Source organism: Falco cherrug, chromosome 7 (assembly GCF_023634085.1).
Source record: "Falco cherrug isolate bFalChe1 chromosome 7, bFalChe1.pri, whole genome shotgun sequence".
NCBI lineage: Eukaryota > Metazoa > Chordata > Aves > Falconiformes > Falconidae > Falco > Falco cherrug.
The window spans coordinates 53,328,534-53,351,653 of record NC_073703.1 but is presented as its reverse complement, the minus strand read 5'-3'; the positions used below and the strand labels follow the sequence as shown (position 1 = coordinate 53,351,653).

At 43.8% G+C, this 23,120-nt stretch overlaps 2 protein-coding genes across 7 annotated transcripts in view; one reads left to right on the top strand and one right to left on the bottom strand.

Annotated features, from left to right (window-relative positions):
• ZFYVE26 (zinc finger FYVE-type containing 26) overlaps positions 1-13,612 on the top strand; it is a 52,531-nt gene extending 38,919 nt beyond the window's left edge. For 4 of the 6 annotated variants that reach the window (XM_055717103.1, XM_055717102.1, XM_055717104.1 and 1 more), the window contains 12 exons: positions 147-268; positions 360-580; positions 1,190-1,337; positions 2,429-2,638; positions 3,490-3,705; positions 5,347-5,544; positions 5,874-6,076; positions 6,962-7,103; positions 7,647-7,706; positions 8,548-8,730; positions 10,119-10,163; positions 11,227-13,612. In XM_055717103.1, the coding sequence (XP_055573078.1) occupies positions 147-268; positions 360-580; positions 1,190-1,337; positions 2,429-2,638; positions 3,490-3,705; positions 5,347-5,544; positions 5,874-6,076; positions 6,962-7,103; positions 7,647-7,706; positions 8,548-8,730; positions 10,119-10,163; positions 11,227-11,436 (1,958 nt within the window). In that variant the 3' untranslated portion in view covers positions 11,437-13,612. The other 2 variants (XM_055717106.1, XM_055717105.1) reach the window with 2 other exon arrangements.
• A 798-nt stretch (positions 13,613-14,410) lies between these two features.
• LOC102055890 (retinol dehydrogenase 12) lies at positions 14,411-22,901 on the bottom strand. The gene is made up of 7 exons (XM_055717109.1): positions 22,744-22,901; positions 21,873-21,991; positions 20,976-21,131; positions 20,574-20,678; positions 19,899-20,108; positions 17,894-18,083; positions 14,411-15,960 (listed from the first exon to the last, which is right to left on the bottom strand). The coding sequence occupies exons 1-7, from the start codon at positions 22,839-22,841 to the stop codon at positions 15,858-15,860; spliced, it is 981 nt and encodes a 326-aa protein (XP_055573084.1). The 5' UTR covers positions 22,842-22,901; the 3' UTR covers positions 14,411-15,857.
• Between the last annotated feature and the right edge of the window lie 219 nt (positions 22,902-23,120).

Below are 23,120 nucleotides of genomic sequence, written 5' to 3'. Positions count from 1 at the left end.
TGTGATGCTGGCAGGAAATGGCATAATGAGAGGATTACAGGTGACTGTTTTACAGGAGTATGGGAATACTCTGCATTATGTGTCCTTTGTCAGGTTCGTTGCTTCTTGTACGATGATTCTACCTGGTGTTTTCTTTCTGGCTGCAGAAACTTCTAATAATGAATATTCCACAGTGGTGCGAATACCCAAGGCAACTGAACTTGAATGGATTTTTTCCCTGAATGAAGAGGAGAATGAAATTGTACGCAGTGAATTTTATTATGAACAGGTAAGGTCTGGAGAAAGAGTCCAGTATAAGCTGTTCCCTGGAGAAAACTACCTCGATACCCATGTTTGTCTGTCTTCCTTCAAATTATCAGGCTCCCAGCTCTTCCTTGTGTATTGCCATCCTTAGCCTGCACAGTGACAGTATAGTGTGCGGCCACCAACTGATAGAGCACTGCTGCAAGTTGTCTCAAGGGCTCACTAATCCTGAGGTGGATGCTGGTCTCCTTATGGACATCATGAAACAATTGCTCTTCAGTGCCAAAATGATGTTTGTTAAAGCTGGAAGAAGCCAGGATCTAGCTCTCTGTGATAGGTGATGTATCATTACGTTCACTAGGATGTACTGAGGTATTGTTGAGACTATTACCCTTTTTTACTGGAGAGTAGAGGGTTGTTTTGTGATTGTACTGTGGACATTTTAAACAAGATAAATTAGTAATGTAAGAGTTCAAATAGTAGAACTTCAAGTAGTGTGACTACATAATTATTACGAAGAAAATTCTCAGAGTAGGGAGAAATAACTCACAAAGAATGGGGTAAATGTTTTACTTCTGATACTGTGTATCTGCTTTCAGCCTGTATTTCAATATAGGATTTAAAACCTGCACTTCCTGAGAATAAGCTCAAGTTTTGTCTTGCAGAGCTTGAGGTGGCAGGTGTAGTATACTAAATTTCAGATGTGTTGCTTTGATTTGGGAGCATACAGCTGGTGTCTGCAATCAGCATCTGCCAGCATTCCACTGAACATAGGAAAAAATCCAATAAAAAAAATAGTCTGAATACGATGGTATGATGGATAGAGAAACCTGGGGTACTGGTGATTAGGAACCACTGTTCTAAGAGTTGTGTCGGACATAAAGTTGTTTCAGTCTGTGATAATAGTGAAAGTGTATGTATATTTAACCTCTTTGTTTTCTTCTAGTTACATCAGCAAAGTGGATGTGTTGAATATTTTGGTTACTGCTGCCTACCGTCCAATACCATCTTTGGATCAGATTCTTCTCCCTGCAGCAGTAACAAGATTAAGAAATCGGCTTCTGGAAGCAGAGTACTACCAGCTAGCTATAGAGGTAACGGCAATGGAGCGATGTCAGTGTTAGTAATGCTTCTGTAGTGACTTTTTGTTTTTCTCCCTCCTGAGTTCAGATGGATGTGACTTGTGAAATGGAAAATATTGAAACACTTACAAACTGAGATTAAGTTTTTAAACAAGTAAGAAATAATTTTCTGAACACTGGAAAAAAATTCTGAGAAGGAAAAGTCCTGCTGTGGAGCAGGTTGCTGAAGGGAATGGTAGGGACCTTGTTTCCCAGTACAATTAAGATTGGAACGGACTAACTGCAAGAAAGTCATTAAATGGAGGAATCTTGCATCCAGTAAAACATCTTGAGGCATCCTTTGTGGCAGGACTTTTTCTGAAGCATGTATGTTTGATTTAATTTGTTTGCAATGCAACAGCAGACATTAGTAAGGTACTTTCCCAAGCGTTTACTTGGAAATCAGCAATGGTGGGAAATCTGTCAGAGCTCATCTGATATGGTTTATCATCTTCTGTCTTCCTCCTGCTTACAGGATTTTGTAAGCCTCTGCTTTATGGTATTACAGTTTAAGAGCAGGATTATGATACTACAAACAGGATTAGGATTTATAAGGGGTAATAAACAGCAGGAATAGATAACCTATTTGAATAAAAATGGTTCATGTTTAAAGGCAGCTGGTCTACTAAAGAAAATTGGGAATTAATTTGATCAGCAAAGTTATGTGAAATAAAAAATTTCCTGGTAGTTTGTGAAGAAGCATCTTCTCTTCCTTTTTTTACCCACAAAACTGATGAGTGCTGCTCTGTAGAAGTCTTCTGCTTTTCTAAAGCAGATGTGAACATGTCCTGAGTTTTAAAACTGCTGAACTGAAATAGTTGCTTAAACTTGTACAATAAAAATATACTTCCACATTTGGAGATTGTGGGTGTTTTGGTAGTTGGTATTTTGTTCGAGTAATATGGAAATAATCAGCACCAGGGGGTGTGTGTTTTATTTTGTTTTTAATGGGAAATGTCCTCTAGGAAGTGAAAGGTCTGAATCACAGACTGTGTGATAAGCCAGTTTTCCTCTTATCTGTACTGGGACTGTGTGGCGGTATTAACAAACAATTTTGAATTCAGGTTTCTACAAAATCTGGGTTGGATCCAGGTGGAGCATGGCATGCCTGGGGCATGGCTTGCCTTAAAGCTGGAAACTTAAGTTCAGCAAGAGAGAAGTTTAACCGATGTTTAAAGCCACCTATGGATCTAAACCAGCTCAACCATGGTTCAAGGCTGGTCCAGGATGTGATACAGTACCTGGAGTCCACAGTGAAGCCCATACTCATTGCGGTAAGAGTCTTCGGTTCTGTCTGCTCTGAGGAGCTGTAGCAAAGCCAAGTAATTATGTGTTAGTACATACAGCAATGCATGTTACAATATCAGGTGTTAGGGTTTTTTTTCCTTCTGTTGTCATTATTGCATATTGCAAACTGAATATTGTTGAGAAATTTATTAACTATTTCATCACGGTGAGTTGGTGGCTGAGAACCCGATCATAGGATTTTATAGTAACTTGAGGCATACTTAGCAGAGGGGAAAGAAGCTGTACTTGTTAACATGTTACTTACAGTCTGAAGAAACTAAACTCAATCCCAACAATATGTTGTGATGCTGCAGTGATGCCATTTTTCTGCTGGAACTCTGATAATTTGAACAATTCCGAGGAGAATTTACAAATACTGCTCCACTCTTCTTTCCTTGTCAGAAAACACTGTTACATGGTTTGCGATTAGCTCTGGAAGTTCTGATTAGTAACAAAAACCCACTTTTAGTACTAAGTAACTGCAGAATCATAATGATGAAAGACCTCTTAGTAGTACATGTTTTGGGAGAGTAAAAAAGCCTGTTTGAACTAGGTTATTGAAGTAGCTGTTGACAGTGGAATTGTGTTTAAATAAGCTTCCTGTCTGTCCTTGGAAACAGCCATGCTATCTACAGCAACATTCAGCACCTCTGTTGATAGCAGTGTTCCAGTCTAGTGTTTATAAAAAAGCCTTACCAGCTTGTCACCCCTTTAAAGTGATATCTATTTTAAAACCAACGATAACAGCAATGCTTCAGGGCTGAGTGGCAAGATCTAACTGAAAAGAAAGTTATCCTCTTGCACATCACCTGTCATTGATTCTCTGTGTTAATGGCAGGATGATGATTACTTTGCCACGCTGAGGGAACTTGAAGCAACACTGAGAACGAGAAGTCTGTCTCTGGAGATGATGTGTGAGGGGAAGATTCAACACAACAGCTACTATCAGGAGTGCTTGTTCTATTTACATAGTTATGGCACTAATCTGGCAATAATAAGCTTTTACATGAGGCATGACTGTATGAGAGAAGCACTGCTTCACTTGTTGAATAAGGTGAGTGATTTCATATGCTATAACTAAACTGAAATTTGAAAAGTGGCTAAGACAACTTCAAGGCCAGTCTGAGATGGTAATGAGCATCATGCAGCATTTTCGGTGTTTTTCTGCACAGTTTTCTGAGGTTCTAAATGTCATTATACAAAGTGTTCAGTGTCTGACAAGAATTCAGTGACATGAAAAAATAACTTTTGATCTTTACATCTTGTTTAATCTCCCTTCCCCATTGTACTGAACCAGTGGCTTCTAGAGAGGAGAAATTACCTCAGCAGGGTTTTCACTAATTCGTTAAGGGTGCTTCTTAGGAGATGTGAATCTATTACATCTCACCAACCTGAAAGCTGATAGGTGGGGGCAGCAGGGGGTTGGTTGTTTTCTGAGTTTCTGTGCTTGTTTGATGTACTGATTATTTTTGTTATTATTTGAAATAATTCTTATTGAGAACATACAACTTGATACACCAAATTCCATTATCGTCAGTCTTTATTAATAACTTTATTAATAGAAAATTAAGTTGTCCTATCAGCTCTGCTTTCTCATTGTATGATCAGTGATTCTAAGCTCACGTACTCATCTGCATATTAAATTTGCTTTTCAAGTGTGTCCTCTATATCAGCTTAAATTTGCCTTTAAAGAGAAGTTGTATATTTTTGCAATGTTGGTGAAATAATTCCACTAGTGAAGTAGCAGACTTGGAACAATACTCTAGACATACAATTTGATATGGAAGTTTTGGACAAGGAAACTGGTAGTCATCATGCAGACTAGAGAGGAAGGTTTGTTACCTTAAAGCTGTAACATACGAGGCTTCTGATCAAACACTTTGCAGTTGATCGGTTGAAGTATTTTATGGGTACAGGCTTTGTAGCTTGTTATTTATTGAAAAGTATTTCATGTCTTTAAAACATTTTTGCAGGCCATGTTGTCACACATGCTTCTTTCCGTAGTAACATTAGTATGTGAGGCTGCGTTTGTGAGACCACAGTCCTGGAGGTAAAGGAAGTAAATATTCCCCTCAACTCACTACTTGTGTGGTTTCATCTGAACTCCTGTGTCCAGTTTTGGGTTCCCTAGTGAAAAACAGACATTGTCAAAGTGGAGCAAGTCTAGTGGAAGGCTACCAAAGTGGCTAGGGGCCTGAAGCACATGATACATGAGGAGAGTGATAGAGCTAAGTTTTTCCAGCGTGAAGAAGTAAAGACAAAAGGAGATCTATGTGCTGTTTTCAGCTACCAAGCAGATGATTATAGGGAAGATAGAGCCAGACCTATCTCACGTGTGCACAGTAAAAGGGTAAGAGATAGTGGATGCAATTTGGAGCAAGGAAAATTCCAACTGGATATAAGGAAAAGGTTTTGCAGTGAGGTTATATAGACAAGGGAACTGGGCCCCAGAGAGGCTATTGAATCGCCCTACTTCATCATGCTCAGAACTTGACTGGACAGGCCCAGAGCAGTGTGACCTAACTTGAAAGATATTCTTTGAGCGAGGTTTTGAACCAAGTGACCCCCAGAGGTCCCTTCCAATCTGAATTATTATTTTATGATCTCTGTCACTTAGTACTCCTTTATGTTATATAAGGAAAATCAATAAGCCACAGTGGCTTTTCTTCAGGCCACCTTTCTGATGTTTGCGTAGGAATCCCCACCAGAAGTGTTCATTGAAGGGATCTTTGTTCCAAGTTATGAAAGTGGAAAACTGCATATGTTGGAGAACTTGCTGGAAACCATTGACCCAGGATTGGAGAGCTGGGGAGTCTACTTGATTGCAGCCTGCAAATACTTGCAGAGAAAGAACTACTACCATATTCTGTATGAGCTGCAACAGTTCATGAAGGTAAGATGCAAGATGAGGGTCAGTGCCATTTCTTTCAATGAAATGTTGAATACTGTAAGACTTTTGGTTATTTACTTTGGTGTAAGTCTGCATGATGGACAAGTATATTTTTGCTACTTCCCAATCCCAAAAAACAGGTAGGAAGGCCTGAGCCTAACTGAAGCTGACCTGCCTTGTATTTGTCACAATCTGGTGCATTGCAGTAGCTTTACTGTTTTAAAGAAAACACAGCATTGCCTGCTTTGTGTGAGTGCTTCAGTACAGTCAACAATTAGTGAAGGTGGTGTACTTGGTCCATCTTAGTGTTCGGTATATTTTTTTCTTTCTAGGATCATGTTCGTGCTGCCATGACCTGCATTAGATTTTTCACTCATGGAGCAAAGTCTTACACTGAACTGGGAGGCAAACAGACGTGGCTTCTGAAGATCAAGGACCATCTCAAGGTGTATCTGCAGGAGGTCTCAAGAACTTCAGGAAGGAAAAAAATAGCGTTCACTTTTCGAAAGAAAATGTCTGCTACAGATGTGTCAAGGTATCTATAAACAAGAAACGAAGTTGTAGGAAAGGGGAAATTGAAGCTTTTATCTCCACACTGTCCGTCCCCCCCCCAGTGGTTGTGTTTAAGTTGGCTTTAGCTAACACATGCAGGCTGTGCTTGACCAAAATCTGACTTTTATGTAGTTGCAAGTATAGGATTCCCATTACCTTTTCCCCCAATAATCCAATCCAGGAGATGAGGAATTGTTTCTACAAAAAATACCAGTCGATGTATCATCTACCATTCCTTAATTTAAAAAACAAACAGAAACCCTACAGTGCCTAGACAGTGTTATATCAATCCACAAGTTTTCTTGGTTTTACGCTTACTTTCCTCTCCAGAAAGCAGGCAGCTTTGTAGTAGTTAGCTGCCTACCAGCGTTAACTCACAATGTTCAACTATGTACAACTTACAGGTGTCAGACCAACTGAATCCCTGTATTCAAAAGTTGAAGTGTAAATTGAGCCAGATCCCTCTTGTACTTGGGTTTCTATATCTTGGTTTTCTTAGGGGTTTTTTTTCCTTGCTTTTTTTTTAGGCTAGACTCTAACTTAAAGGTGGGAGGGAGAGTGTGTATGATGAGGTGGAAAAGAGGGAGTAGATACTTATTTAGGATCCAGGTACTCTCAAAGGCACACTTTGAAATAATGTGAACAAGTGGTCACCTTCAGCTTGTGACATGTTAAGTGCACAGATCTGGAAAGTATCTCATTGCCACAGACTTGGCTACACAAAAGACAGTCAAAAAGTAACTGCAATAATTACTGTTTGGAAATAATGTCTTATTTTGAAGTATGTTCAAGAAATTAGTAAGTTCACACAAGTAATAGTTGACACTTTCTCTATTTCAAAGTAAGTCAGATTTTTTCCTCTATCTAGGCACATCAATACAGTTGATCTGCAGATGGAAGTAACAAAGTTCCTGCATCGATGTGAGAGCTCAGGAACCTCTCAAATGACAGGTTCCTCCTTGCCCACACTCTTTGGAAACAATAACATGAAAATGGATGTTGCTTGCAAGGTACTTATTGCTATTTCAAACACAGGTCTATTTTTAGTTGACAATACTAACTTGATATATAGGTTGAAACATTTGGTGGTTGGAGCAGCCTCTTGTATTTTTCGTGGTCAGGTTACTTGTTTGTATGCAACCTACCGTTTATGAAAAATTCATGTTTTTCCTCAAAGTAGCAGAGGACACATGAGAAATAGGAGCTCCTCTCCCCAAAGTTCAAACCTCCAGAAGCAGAGGATCCCAAATTTAAATAGTAATGTGCCTTTTGACTGTACATCCTATTGTGTTTTGAAGCAAGGCAAATAATGCTATTATTCTGACCCTTCTTAACTTCAGCTTGGCTCCATCTGTAATTTGCCCGATGTCCCACAGGGAATCAGCGTGTGACAGTAGACCCTATATTTGCTCTACTTGTTGGGGTGGTGCTGTTTTCTGTTGAAGTAATGCATTGTCTTTTTGCCTTTAGGCAAAATCTGGAAATGCATTATTATTTATTTGTAATGAAAAAGGAATATGCATCCCCAAACTTGTCTATGCCTCTCTTTTCAGGTCATGTTGGAAGGCAAAAACATTGAGGAAGGTTTCGGGATTGCATTTAGAGTCCTTCAGGTATGGGAAAAACGTGATATAGCAAGCACTACTATTACAAAAGTAACTCCTGCCAGCAGTAATCGTTGAAGCAATTGTTTAAGCAGTGCAGCTTGCAGTTGCCTCTTGTGTGGGACAGAGGATATAGCAGGGCCACTGCTGAACAGAGGTAGGCACTCTGAAGTATTTGTGGATACTGCAGGCCCTGCCCCTTGCTTCACATCAGGATTTGCAAGGCAGAATGCCTGTTTGTAATGAGATGGAGAGCTTTAGAAAAATAGCACTACTGAGGAGCAACAGCAGCCACTACTCCCCAGTAAAAATGGAGCCGCGAGTCCAGCTGCCTAGCATCGCTTCTGTTTCCTTACTTTTTTTTCTTTTCTTGCCTTATTCGTGGCAGGATCAGTCTGCAGCTTTTAACGTCTCTTCCTTCATATAGGAAGCATATGATGGTCAGCTGCCTCCTGTTTCTTGGGGTACAGAAAGGGTGGCTGCCAGCGGGGTGGCTGGAGGAATATAGTGGGAGTTTAATAAGTGAGGGAGAGGTGGGCAGCAACCTAAAAAAGACCTTTTGCCAGAAGAAAACAACCTGATTTTTTTGCCACCCCTGAAATAAGAGTCATCTTGTTCTTGACAAAATTAAGTTTTACCAATCTGATTATAGAAAACATCTAAGCCAGCTCTGAGCAATGGTGAACAGAAAATCAGAGCCTCCCAAAACGGCTTTGACTTTTGGGAGCATGTGGTTATATTTTGTCCTTAGGAGAGATTGTGTCAGTTGTATAGACTCCCTGTGAGAAAGCCTGCTTATTTAAAAACTTGAACATTTAACGTGTTGCTCTGGTGTTCCAACTACCTTTAGGACTTCCAGATAGAGGCTACAGAAGTGTACAGCAAAGTGGCCAGGCAGCTGGTGAAGCAGCAGAAGTACAGTGAGATCCGGCAGCTCCTCAAGTGTGTCAATGAGTCGGGAGTTGCAGCAAAAAATGATGGGGATAACATTATCCTAAACTGTCTAAATGAGTTCAAGAACATTCCTGCTGAGGTAATTCTATCCTGCATTGTGTCCATTTTGAAGTAAAATGGGTATGCACAATACAGGCTACAAGAAAACCATCCTGTGGTGCCTGTGCTACTCATTTAGTGAGTCCTTCATATCTTCTGACTCTGCCCTATACGCATTGTTTAAAGGTGGGAGTGTGTGGTTTGCCTTATGCAAGTTATTCTGAGAGGGAATGACGGGTAGCTGTAGCATGCTCCTACCCTGCTGTTGTGGTTTAACTCCAGCTGGCAACTAAGCACTACACAGCTGCTCACTCACTCCCCTGCCTCCCCTGGTGGGATGAGTAAAATCCGTGGGTTGAGATAAGAACTGTTTAATAACTTAAATAAATTTAAATATAATAATAACAACAACAGTAATTTTAGTGAAAATGAGGGAGGGAGGGAGGAATAAAATCCAAAAGGAAAAAAACCCAATGATGCACAATACAGCTGCTCACCACCTGTTGACTGTTGCCCAGCCAGTCCCTGAGCCAGCCATCCCAAGGCCCTGGCCCACTCCCCAGCTTACATACTCAGCATGACCTTCTATGGTATGGAATATCCTTTGGTTAGCTTGGGTCATACATCCTGGCAGTGTCCCCTCCCAATTTCTCATCTCACTGGCAGGGCCTAAGAAACTGACTTAGTGCAAACATTACTTAGCGACAACTAAAAGCATCAGTGTGTTACCAGCATTATTCTTGCACTAAATCCGAGACACAGCATTGTACCAGCTACTGAGAAGAAAATTAACCCTATCCCAGCTGAATCCAGGACACTTGCATTTCCCAGATGAGTACCCGTGACAGGGAAAGAACCTTTGCTTCACAGAATTCTGCCAAATGCTCCCGATTGGGGTGGGGGTGTTCCCTTCAGTGAGGCTTCCCTGGCTAACACAGATGACGTGTGGAGGTGGAAACCACCTGCCTTCACAGGAAACAATTTTAAGATTCCCTTTGCTTACCACAGTGTCTTTTCCATCCCAGTGAAGGAAGGCGATGCTCTCTAAGAAGTTCTACTAATCAGGCCAGGGGATGTAGTCCACCCATTGGGTCAGGGTGGGCCGTGGGGGCCAGCTCCTGCTGGGGTGCAGAGAACCTACAAATTAATTTCATGCAATGTGAGCCATGCCCATGGGGGACTCCCAGGCTCATAGCATTTTCCAGGGCTACCCCACCAATATGGCAGGTGGGAGAAGCTGTAGTAAAGGGAAGAATTGGACTTTGTATTTTCTACATCTGCAGCACTTCCAGTTGGGACAATGTAACTACCTAGGTTTGATCTTAGCAGCCCTTCCTCTGTGCAGGGGTTTGGTCCCTGATGGGGTGAAGGTTCACAGACTATAGTCACTCTCTAAATGTGAACACCTTTTCCCTTCTTTGGATACAGGATCTCGATAATCTGATTCAGGATATGGACAGTGATGAAAACAAGGTAAGTAAAAGTACAGCAGAGGAACTTCTTTAGCAAGAGCTAATCAGCCCAGCCTTGGCCTGCAGCCAAAGTGCTCTCTTTCCCTATCTTCTCTCCTGTCCTCACTCAAGCCAAAGTTTTGAAGGCCACTTCCTAGACTGCAGAAATCGCAGTGAATTCCTCAAGGCTGTGGTGCTTGTAACTGTAGAGCTGTGACATGAAGGTACTGGTTGATATACCCCTATTAGTTCAGTGGCAGTCCTCACAGTGAGGGCTAGGCATTTGTTACAGTGGAAGGAAAAGAGAGGCACATTGGTGGGTTTGTTGGTTTTGTTACCCAACTTTTCACGTAGGTACATGTAAGTTTCTAGTAATGCCAGACAGCTAATGAGCGTCAACATACCTCCAAGAGGACCATTTCAGCTTATCTTTTCAAGATTATATTACTGCTATTGTGATTGAGAGTTAAGTGATAAAACTTCTGTGATACGCTTTTTTACTTGGAGGAAGTGAGGCCTAAACTACTTTGTTTCTTTGTTAACTTGAGTCAGAGATAAATGGGTGAGCTGTAGGTGCATGTTTATAGATGAAGAGGCTGTGGCTCAGTGTTTGTGGATTGTTGTAGATCATAAGTGGCTTAGCTGAGAATAAAATCTTAAGATTTGTGACTGCCCTCTGTCCTGTTTCAACTGACAAACTCACTGTTGTATGTAGATTGAAAAATAGGCTTTTCATTCTGCCTTTGTGTAGGATCTATCACTGAAAGATGTGAACTGTTCTAGAACCAGCAATGGAAGAAAATTACTGGTTTAGACTCTTTTTCTATGAGGATATGGTAAATTAATGCACAAGATAGGATTCGTGATGCTAATTTCATGGTGATGCAGTAGTTTCCACAAGAGACAAAATACAGTTGTCTGTCCCATCTTTTACATTGGGATTTGTTCCATGCCATACTCAGCTTCATAATATGCTGCTACTACCTTGTAAAACACATTTCTGAACTAGGTATTTCCAGTGAATCCTTGCTTAAGCTTATCCTGTTAGTTTTCTCACCAAGTTCTGTCTGCCTTTTCTGCTTCAGGTCCAGGCCTATGTGATGTGCAGCAAGTTGCGTTCTGCCTATCTAGTCTCGGTGAGACAGGAGAAGACCAGAGCCGTGCAGCTAGTCCAGCATGTGCGACAGCTGGCTGAGAACAGTGGAGATGACGTTGTGAAAGCCATCTGTGTGCAGTGGCTCTCCGTGCACCAGCCCAAAATGAGAAATCGACTTCCCCAGGGCACTAGGAAGTAGTCGGTAATTGACATCCACCATCACACGGAAGGGGAAGGCTTCGAGACAGCCTAAAGGCATGTGGTTCAGCAATGGTAAAATGGAAGTCTCTTCACTGATGTTGGTGGCAAATGGGTGCTGCTAATGTGCCTGTAGTGAAAGGAACTAAATTACAAGTGCCAGTCCTGTATTTTGACAGTCACTACCTCAGGGTATTTTCTGCTATTTTTTTTTTTTTCTTGGAGGGGTGGGGGTGCTGGTGGGAGCAGGGGGCCAGTTTCAAACTGAACAAGCAAGAATTTAGGAGTATGGAAGAGAGCACTTTTGTTTCTGGTTTGGGGTTTTTTGGTTGGTTTTTGTTTTTGAAAGGCACTGAATTTTATTGTCTTTTATTTTTAATCTAGAAGACATAGAGAAGATAGAAAATTCTCATCAAGTCAATGTAGGCTAGAGTATAAAACTTTTTATGCTTATGGGTTTCCTGTAAACTTTTTCAAGATAGGAGAGTTCTTTTACAAAAACTGAAACTCAAGAGATTTTCTTTTTAAGTCTCTATACAAATCATTGCTACTTTTCCCCCCACCCCCAGTACAACGTACCCAGTTTCTTTAGTTCATTTGAAAAGGTAGGAACTGATTTTTCATGGCAGGTGTCTACTTACCAGTCACAGTGTCTGATGTGTGCTATACATACAGCACTTGAGCCCTTACTAGATGGATGAAGTTACAAAGGGCATATCCTGTAAGGGGAGTAAAAAGGGAAAATAATCTGTTAAAAAGAGTTGAAAAATCACGTACCTCTTTCTTTGCTATGGTACTATCCTATAAATTCTTGCAATGCAACTTTATCACTAAACAGTTGCCAGTGTACTTCCACAGTTTTTCATCAGGTATAGCAGAAAATATGGATAGAGCAGGCTGTGGTAAAATTCAACAGTCAGTCTGTATCCCTGTCACACAGGGATTTGTTTGTTTCTTACCAGAATAATCTGTCTCTGCCAGGTACAATAGGACACCAGACTAAATTTTTATTAACTGGACATACTGTATAGCTATATTGACAAGGTTTGCTCTGGAAGTGTTGGGTTAACTCAGTTTTACAAAAAAGCAGGAATTTGTGTAATGGCTGTGTTCAGGGATGCTGAAAAAAGCTGCTTTCTGCAACCATGATTGTGACATGAGAAATGGGCAGAGGAATGGTAGACAGTGAGTGGTAGGACCTTCGGAACAGAACACGGCACTCCACAGAGGTTTGTGTTTGTTGTTTACGTGTATTTCAGCACAAGAATTAGGAAAACTGGTTCACTTTTTTGTTAAAAAGTTTAGTTTACTTCAAAAGACACAACAGGTTTTCTGAAGTGTAATACAACTGTAAATAGTTTTAGTACATAAAATAACTGAGACTGTCAAATAAGAGTTTTGCACTATCCCCAAGCTCACTGTAGTGACAGAACAGACTTCCATAGTATCGGAAATTACTTGGTCCATCTCCTTTACTGTTCAATGAGCAGTGCCCCGCTGATACCAACACCTCTCTGGAGGTGCTTCGCGCCCTACAGCAGGGCTGGAAATGTCTTGGAGCAAAGCAGTCAAAAATTACCACATTTAGCTTTCAGAATCTCCTGACCACAGACTTGTATTATGTTATTAGTGAGCAGTACTAATGAAAGCTTTTGTTTTCTTGGGCGGACTGACCTCGCTTTCCATCAGATTACAGCTGTTAGGCTAATCCTAAAACATGACACTATCCATGTCTTCAGTAATTTCCAGATCTCTAATTTTGGGAAGGAGGTTTTACTGTTTGTGGGTATCCAGATCTGCATTGCTGTAGTACCTATTTTTCTGCTAGAGTTCCTTCAGCTGTGTAGAGCACAGAGTGGAGTCTGCCATGCAGACCGGTCAGTTCTGTACCTGCCTTTCTTCCTGACCTCTTTGCACTGTACCTGATGCACTTTATATAGTGTTTGTTGTAATTTGATGTTTTTAACCTGGAATCGTAGGGATCTTTCTTGTACCAGCAGAACTGGAATTTTGATCCTGGCTAACTGCCTTGTGTTGTGAATACTGCAATTATCAAGGGACTTTGAATTTTTGAGCATCAAAAAGGGATTGAGTACTGCCAGTTAAAAAGAATTTCTCTATTAATGACCAAGGTTTGTTTACAATGAAAAAAGAAAATAAATTGTTATGACTGTTAACATATCTTCTGTTTGCTTTTTACCTCAGCATAGCTGGGTATCTCTCTTTAGATCTGTATTTTGCTTTTGGCGGTGCTTAGCAGAGTAACTAGAAGGGGGAGAATTGTTCTGTCATGAAAAATTTATCTCTGCTAGTGTCCTCAACGTTTAGATCAGCTGGAATATCACATCTTTAAAAAGAGTCCTCCCAGTAGCTAGGTAGCTTGCTCAGCCTCATACATGTACTCTCACAAACAAGTAATCCTCTTTAGATTAACTTGCAAAGCTCTCCAACTCTCCCTTACAAGCCTCCCTTTGAGACAGTTAAATGAGCTTTAGTTCCCTCATTGTACAGATCAACCTAGAAGGTGGTATAAATGACTTCCCCAAGGTCAAAAAGAGTGGGTGGGTGTCTATGCAAGCGTGTAGTTATATGTCTTATGTTAGGTCTACAATCAGACTTCTTCGAGAAGAACATTGAGCTGCAAGGGCAAAATATTTCAACCTAGAGACACTTTCTGCTTTTTTTCCTGTTGCTTCTGAAAGGCACTTTCAAGATCAGAGAATCACAAACAGAGAAAGCAAGCCAAGCCTGCAATGCTAGGTAGTATTCTACTGCAACATTGCAGTTGTGGATTTAGCTTCACATTCAAGACAAAACATTAAGAGGGATGAAAACAGGTAGCGTGACAGGGAGAAACACAAAGGGCCCTTAAAATTGTTACCCAAACTGAGGTCTCTATATTAGTAAGGCAGGTGCAGTAAGAGTGACACCAAGTAAATTGGTTCAACATTTCTGAAGGAAGATACGGTCTCCTGTTTGTTGTAAAAGGAAAATGGCTTTATTTAGTATTGCTCAGAGGTAGCACAGGACTGATCTGCATAGATAACATCCAGGCAGAAAGAATTAATCATAAAATTAGCATTTGTTTCCCAAAACTGGCAGTTGGCCACAGAGGCATGCCCATATGCAAGTCCACAAACTTGCAATTTTTTTTTCAGAACCAGAAGACAATCCTATGAGCTGTGGCACTTGTTTTCTAATTGCTTGACTCTTTCAGCAATAATCTCTGATTACGGATCACACTCTAGCAGTTTGTACCAGAGTAGCACTAGAGTTCCAAGGGAGCAGCCTCATTACTTTGCAGATTGATGCTGCTGCCTTTTGGAAGTGCAGGCAGTACAGTACTGCAAGGCCAGTAGCTGCTCGGCAGACACACTTAAGGATTTCTGCACAAGTCTTACTTTCCTGTCCTGTAGCTAACTTGACCCTAACATCAAGATAGTCCCGACCTCCGTTTCAGCTATTTAGCTTTAGGTAGTTTGCTGCTATTTAAAGCTGAAGTCTCAGCAGAAGTTATTTAACGTTTTTTAACATTATTGAGATGTTCTTTACTCCTGCTCTCTTTTCTAGGTGCTAAAGTCATTTAAAGTGCTGCTGGGGGGGGTTACTGTGACAACTTTTATACCATTGTTGCTCAGTGCTTCACAGGATAGATGTTGTTGTTTGTTTTTTTTTTTTAAATAAGGTAACAATTGTGGCACTCCTGCAGCTTCTAACCTCCCAGTCACCTGCACTGAGACCTGGGTTCTCAAAAGATGCACCAACCCTCAGTTAACTTGCTGCATCAGTGGGCATTTGGGGCCCAGATACTTCAGTGGGTAGGGTCCAGCTTCTTAGAGAGAATACAGAAAAAAAGTAATTGATTCCACTTAAAAAGTCTACCTAATGCTTAGCACAAAAAGGCCAGCGCTTGTTTCTGTGTGCTTAAGAGCATTTGTATTGCATGTAACTGCCAGAAAATCTAATATCCTGAAGTACTTTCCCTCTGCCTGGTCAAATAGTAGGAACTGAAAATAACCTCACAGATGATAAGTTTAGAATCCTACATTTTTACTACTACTGTTAGGAAAAAAAAAAGTTAAAGGTAACTCTTTGTTACTTTATAATCTAAACCTAAGCCTGCAACCTCCATTTCTATTCTAAAGCCAGAGAACAACTGACTCTGGCTGTTGCATGAGATAGTAAGCAAAGGTTACTCCCTGCATCGGTGTTCTAATTCTGCAGCTAGGAAAGGGTACTGGATGCTTACAAATCTCAATCCTTAAGTGTAATATTCCAGAAATACACATTAGATTGCATCCATAGAGCCATCACGAGGGCAGCTGAAGTATCAGCATTCTAGTCTTGAGGTCTCTCAGCAGCGCTCTTCCCAGGAGACTCATCACTGGGCTCAGCCAGGTACACACTTGAGGTCTGCGCTGCTCAGTCCCACTGGATGCCGAGTAGCTCACAGCTCACATTCCAGAGCTTCTTTGCAGTCTCATCATCCCGACCCCGTGGAGATACATATGCTGGCTGGCAATCACTGCAAGAGGAACACTTTTTACTTTTATTTTTTAAGTCAAAGATTTCCATTTGCATTAGTACACAGATGCCTGTCTTAAGGGAGTTGCTTTCTATCAGCTTAACTTCAAGACTAATTGAAGAAGGGTGGAAGACTGTCCAGCAAATGAGCAAGGGTTGGTGCTAAGTCACCTTGAGAAAGCTTTCTTTCCAACTGGCTAGGGAAGAGTCTCTCCCAATGGCACCAAGAACTGGCAAGCAAGTGTAGCTCTATCTGTTGTCTCAACTCTTACAGAAACCTATATATGCTCTACTCTATACTCTTCAGCGTACATTTTCACTAATACCACTAAAAAGGGCTACAAATACTAACCAAGCTTTGTTAGGAGCACCTTTTCTAGCAAACACTACGAAAAAAGCCACTCAAACAGCCCTTCATTCTAAACTATTCATCCCACTATATTGCCATTGCCTGAAAGGCAAAGCTGCCCCAGAATAATACGACTGTAATAACCATGTATGGTTATCCCCTTTTCCATTATCCTCTGAACTGTGGCTCCTTTCTTCTCAGCTCCTGCAATCAGACAGCACTCTCACTGGAATAGAGATCATGTGTTCTCATCTGTAATGCTAGATGCTGCAATAACATGGAATTTTAAGAGAAGAGAGGAAATTGCATCTCCCGAGATTTCTATCTAGTCGAGTGTTTTTAGAGCTCCAAGTGCAGAGTCTCTGAAGTTTCTGAAATTACTCTGGCAGACAGCACCTGTCTTGCTTGGGCATGCCCATGCTTGTGCTTTATATTCTATTACCTGGAAAGTGAAAAGGAGTTGAGGGTAGTCCAACATAAACTGAGAATTACTGTTGAAGCTCTTAGTTTCCCATCAAGTCCAAACCACCTTTCTTTTATGAGTTTAAAATCCACCAAAGTTTTCTGCACTCCAGCACATAAATGCTCTGTTTATATCCTGGGCCAGACATTCAAGGAAGATTAAGGCCTCTATTTATACATTCAAGTCTGATTAAGATGGTAAAAACTCTCAAGTGAAGATCAATCAAAGTCATTACATGGACTAATCTGGTCACATATCACAAGAGGAAATCTCTGCAAAGACAGAAAGGCTGCAACAGTATCCATGTGGAAAAAAAAAAGAGATATGACACATTTTCACATTCATTTTTCAAAAAACAGTATTGTTGCACTGCTCTGTGCCTGGCAGGAAGCCGATAGACACTTTTGCATTAATCTGTTCAAATGGCAATCTTCAAATCTAGGGTGATGACTTGGAACTGCTCTGGGCTGTACGTTTTTGTAAGGGGAAAAAAGCATGACTATGCAGGGTTCTGGAATAAGTCAAAGTTGTTAAGAAACAACAGGGTTTGTAGTGGGAGCTACACAAGACACTTTGCAGGACAGAGTGGTAAGCATTCCAGCAGAAGTCCCTCCCAGCTGGTGGGTCTGTCACAGTGGAGAATCAAGTTATGTTGTCACCAGCCAGTCCTGAAGATCTCCCCTCCTAGGTCCCCAGGAGCACAGGCCCCTTCTGTTCCAGTGGCGTAAAACTACAAAGAGAACAAAAGTGGCCTTTCCAGGATTGACTCAACTGACCTCATTAACTAAAGAGCTCTACTGAAAAGTGATTTGCCCAAATCTCAGGCAGAGCAGGATTAGAGCTCTGAGCACGTGACAGCCATTCCTGCACTTTGAGTAGAGCGATATTCCTAGCACTGCGGGACCTGCTATTGTGTGATGTGTTGCACAGGTCAGGGATTTCTTCTAACACTCTATCCGCTGCTACAGACCTGGAAGGGGTAATGCTGTAGTATTTGTCACCCTCAATCTTATCAGCCAGCCTGTTACCCAGTCCCTTCTTAATGAAGAATGACAGTAAGTCATTTTCCCCAGCCAGCAAGGTTGCCTTCCACAGTACATCACTCCATCAGCTTACACCCACCTGAAATACTGTCCTGTCACAGAGTCTAGCTCCTCTGCTACTGCACAGTAGACACTGGTCTGAGCTCCTTCCCAAGGTGTCTTCAAGAAGAATGAGAATATCTTCCACAGCCACGTCATTACAAATGAGTGCCGGACCAGCTCAGAATGGACAGAACCAGGATGGAGAGCATTTGCTGTAACTTTAGTGCCTATGGCAAAAGAAAGGAGTCCAGGACAAATCTGCATGCATCAAACTGCCTTTAAAAAATAGGGTAATGTGCTCAATTCTACCTGTGGATATTCCACAGCTTAAAGGAGGAGTTCAGGCATAGATACAGAGAGAGTAAGTGGAGTTCTCTGTAGTAGCAGTAGTCGTCCATCTTGCTGGATGTGACAGATGCACTCAACCCCTTGGTACAGGCTCCAAAGGAGGTAAAGGCCTGTGCTGTAGCCAGGCCAAGAACTCCTCTAGGAAACACACGAAGAGGCAGAGTGACACAGCATTGATGCATATAAGCTTGTAACGCTGATCATGCAGTTAACACATGAATAGCAAGTGGCTTTTCCAAGAATAATTTATCAAGGAACAAAGTTGTGGGTATGAGGAGTCTCACGCACACCTTCCCATTGTACACTATTTGACTTCGCACCAACCACTTTATTCCAGAAATCTGACAGCCTAAGCGAGCCACCTTTGAGCCCTCCCCTGCTAGGCAGCGTGGCTGTATGGTGGCAGTCTCCCCTTGAGCTGGGATGCCTCTCCAGGTTGCTCCTTAAAGCAGAGAGGCCTTTTACCAACAGCAGATCTTTGGATGAGCCCAATTTGAACTCTCCCTGAATTGCAACTGGATGGCAAGCCAAGTGACTCTTCCCCTTGAGCAGGGGTGCCTCTCAAGGTTTGAGTTTCCTCACCGGAGACTAAGAGATCCTTCCTTACCTAAGGCAGAGAGACCCCTTGCTCGCAACAGATCCTCGGTAAGTGACCAATAACATGCTGAATTAATAGTAATGAAACATTCCTAATCCATGTAGCTACTCAATTATTATGAGCTTTGTATAGATAATTCTATCAGACATAAACCTTTGTCCAAATCTGAGACTAAGATTGGATCCAGCCGCACTCAGGCTCCATAATGAGTTTAGAAAGTAAGGGGGTCTACTCTGAACCTCATGACTCAACAGGAGGGTCTTCCTTACTCTTTGCATCTCCAGTCTCTGTATGAACCATTCTAACTTGATTCTATCTCAATTTTCCTTCATATGTTTCTTCCACGTAGTATTAGAGTGAACTTTGCCATCAAACTTTATTAAGTTGTACTGTTACAACATCATATTAAACCACTTCTGCTATTGCCTTTGACAGTGACTCTTTAAGTGATCAAAATCACACATCCATAAGAGTGGAGCATTCCCTGCTCCCTTCCAAATACTGCAGTCACTACATGCCTTCTGCAAAGCAATGTGCTAGGGGGGCCTGGGTGCTAAAACAGCAGCAGTTTCCATCGGATTTTAAAACGCTGCTTCTGTTTTAGCAAGATAAATACTAAGTTTAGAAAAAGGACTGAATGCCATGGCTGTGACAGACGTTGTGACTTATGTACTGTCTAGTCCTATGCTTCTGTTCTACCATCAACATTTAAGGCTGCTGAGTATGCATTAGCTTTACTATCGGAGACTGCAACTGTAGTTCAGCTCCTTCTGTTTTTTTCAGCTTCCACCCACATACCACAGTTGTTTGTGTGGATGCAGCTAATTTTTGACAAGCACCACAGAAAAATGAAATACATTCAACTGTGCCAAGCTACTAAACTTCTCTGCCCTGTTGTTGTAAAGACAGTTAGTGTTTTAAGTGTCCTAGTTCCACAGACAAGGTATTTTCTTCCTGTAAAAAGCTATCAGTGACCCTTGCCTCATGCCATTTCATTTCCGCACAGCCAATTTCCAGATATTTCTTCAATCCACTCTCCTCATCCATGATGCTCAAAAGCCAATGGAAAAACACTCTACTCCCCTCTGGGACTTGCCTTGCAGCCGCCTTGCCAGCTCCCGGGTGAAGAGCACGTTAGCCAATTTGCTGTGACAGTAAGCGAGGCCACGATTGTAGCTCTTCTCACCGTGGAGATCATGGAATCTGATTCGGCCTCCATGATGGGCCAGTGAGGACACGTTCACTATGCGTGCTGGGGCAGACTGCTTCAGACGCTCCAGCAACAGGAATGTCAAGAGAAAATGACCTAGGGGTGAGAAGAAACGTCATCCTTCTCTGAAGCATTCCCCTGCTGGAATTTCAAAGTACTTACAACATATTACTTATGTGTTACACGTTACATTACAAGATACATGTTGTATGTTACTGCTGTCCTCATTTCATAAGTCCTGGAAAAAAAAGACACACCCCCCACGCACACACCCCCGCCTCCAGAATCAACAGCTAAACTTTTTAGGGGCCATTAAGTTCTGCTCCTCAGCTTCAAAAAGCTGAAGCTGTCATGCACTTCAAATGTCCCAGGCAGTATGTACAGATACTTAAACTGGGTCCATGATAAGCAAATACATGACATTGCATCCCCAGAACTCAAACTCTGGCCTTCCATTCTTCTCCAAGAAGGAAGAATGAGGAAGAGAAAATCTGAAAGCCAGATTTTCCTCTGGCATTTTACCACAGATATTGAAAGCAAACATGACTCCACTGGCCTTACCGAGATGATTGACTCCCAGGTGCATCTCAAAGCCATCAGCAGTCTTGGAGTAAGGGCATAACATAACCCCAGCGTTATTAATGAGAATATGGAGTTCCTTCTCCTCTGCAAGAATCAAAAGACATCCTTAAACAGGGAAAAAGATACTGAAGACAAGACAAGAAGATGGCAGAAGTCAGTCAAAAAAACCCACGCCTGAGTTGCGGCCACATTGCCTCAATAAAATAAGGGTAAGACTCCTACCACAAACTAGCTCATGGCCTCTGACAAGCTCCCACTGTGAACCACAGTACCCAACATGGCACAGGGACATACAGGTCAGGGATTTGGCATTTGCTAGAAGAGCAGTGAGCAGTCCTTGGTAAAATATTCTCAATGAAAAGAAGGATCTAGAGACTGTACCTGCTAGAAATTTCTCAGCAAATTCCCGGATGGACTTCGTATCAGCCAAGTCCAGTTTTTTCACAATCACTTGCTGGTTCCCTGTCTCAGCTCGGATTTCACGGGCTGCAGCTTCTGCCTTCGCTATGTCTCTGCAAGCAATAATCACCCTTGCACCTGTAAGGGGGGGAAAAAAAGCAGGAACAGAAACTGAGACCACTGAAACTGACTGGATGATCAAGGCTATGACAATCAGGCTAAGTACAGTGTTTACAAACAACATTGTTTCTTTAAAGAACTGCCATCAGTCAGGGGAGCAGTTTCAAAGCCTTTCCTACTATGTTCTTAGCTCTGATCCAGCCCAAAGCTGTTTTCAGACCAGGAAAATGCACATCTGAAGTGCCTCTGTCCAGGTCCTCCCCAGTCAGGAGCGTGTACCACTAACGGGAACACTGAGCAAGGAGTGCACGAAGGTACTTGGATTTAAGCCAGAGTAATTTCTAAACGGATTGTGAACAGGTAGTTTAATCTCCTTACCGGTTACCCCAAAAGCATTTAAACCAAATCAGCCTGAAACATGAACAACTAAAGCACACAGCAGTGGACCTATGGCATTTCCCAGCTCCATAGACGCAGAACCCAGCAGTACTGGGAATTCCCCCAGTCCGATCAAAACAGTCACAGTGCAGAATGCTTTCATGTCACAAGGCACATTTTGGAGTTCAAGCAATGAAACCAAATGAGAACCCGGGGACTTGCACCTCAGTGGTTACAGCCTCTGGAGGAAGAACACTTGGGTTCCTAAGAAGTAACTTTGGAAGCCGGTAAGCCTAAAGCACGCCTGCCTTAGGCCCAGAAAAGGGACTGACACACGGCCAGCCGCACGGGGATGCCTGCTGACCGAGGCCGGCGACTTGCCTCTTCGGGCGAGGTCCCTGGCCGTCTCCTTTCCGATGCCCGTGTTGGCTCCTGTGATGACCGCCACCTTCCCCTCCAGCTTCGCCGTCGACTTGCACAGCCCTCCGGCGACATATCTCCTGCAAGAGAGGCCGGCAGCTCGCACGGGCCGCGGCACGGGCAGCTGCCCTCCGCAGGGGGCTGGGCCGAGCACCCAGAGCCCCCGGGTTTCGCCTCAGCGGTCGGGCTAACGGCTGCGCTCCGGGCCCCGGGGACTCACGGGCGCCGCGACCTGAAGCGGTTGATCACAGTCGTGCCGTGACCGAGCCGCCGGGAGCCCACCCCCCAACCCCCCCGCTCCACCGACACCGGCCCGCACCCACCGGCCCGGCCCGCGCGTCAAGTGGGGCCACGGCTCCCATTGGCTGCCGCCGCCAACTCCGGAGCCTCGGCCAATGGGCTCCGCCGCGGCGCCGTGAGGAGAACGCGGGCCCCGCCCCCGGGCACCCCGGCCGCCCCTCCGGCAGCCCCACCGGTGCGGCGGGCCGGGGCAGCCCCGGGAGCGAGTCCCGGACGGCCGGAGGCTGCGGGACCCGCCGGTGCCATGGCTGAGCCGAGCCCCAGGAGCGCCCCGGCTCCTGCCGCCAGCGCGTCACCGGTACCGAGGCGCCGGAGAAGCGCCGATAGCGCCCTGCCCCAGCGCGGGCCAGAGAAAGGAGCCCGCTTCACTCGCGCTCCCGCGAAACAAACGGGCGGGCAGGGCTGGCCGCCGTGAGGCGCGGCGCAGCCGGCACCGACCGCCCGCACCCACCGCTCCGCGGGACGGAGGCCACCACCACCGCCGCCGCCCGTACACGCGCGCAAGGCCAGCGCCGCGCTCGGTAACACGCACCTGACATAGGGCGCTGCCACGAGCAGCAGGACGGGGACGGAGACGGCGGCCCCCAGCGCAGCTCCCCAGCAGGTGAGCATCCCCGCCGCCCGCTCCATGCGTACTGCCGCCGCTCGGCGCCGCCTGCCCCGCCCCGCCCCGCCCCGCCCGCACCTGGCGCGCCTGCGCGGCGCCCCCGCCCCGCCCGGGTGCGGCCCCGCTGCTGCCCAGTGCGCCCGCCGGGCACCCGCTCCGCGCCCGTCAGCAGCGGTGGCCGCAGCTGTCCTGGTGGCGTTTTCCCCGGGCAGCGGGCGGCCCTGAGCTGCGTCTCTCGGGACAGCCCGGAACTGCCGCTGGAACGGCACTTGCCAGTGACTCGGTCGAGAAGCCTCCTCGGA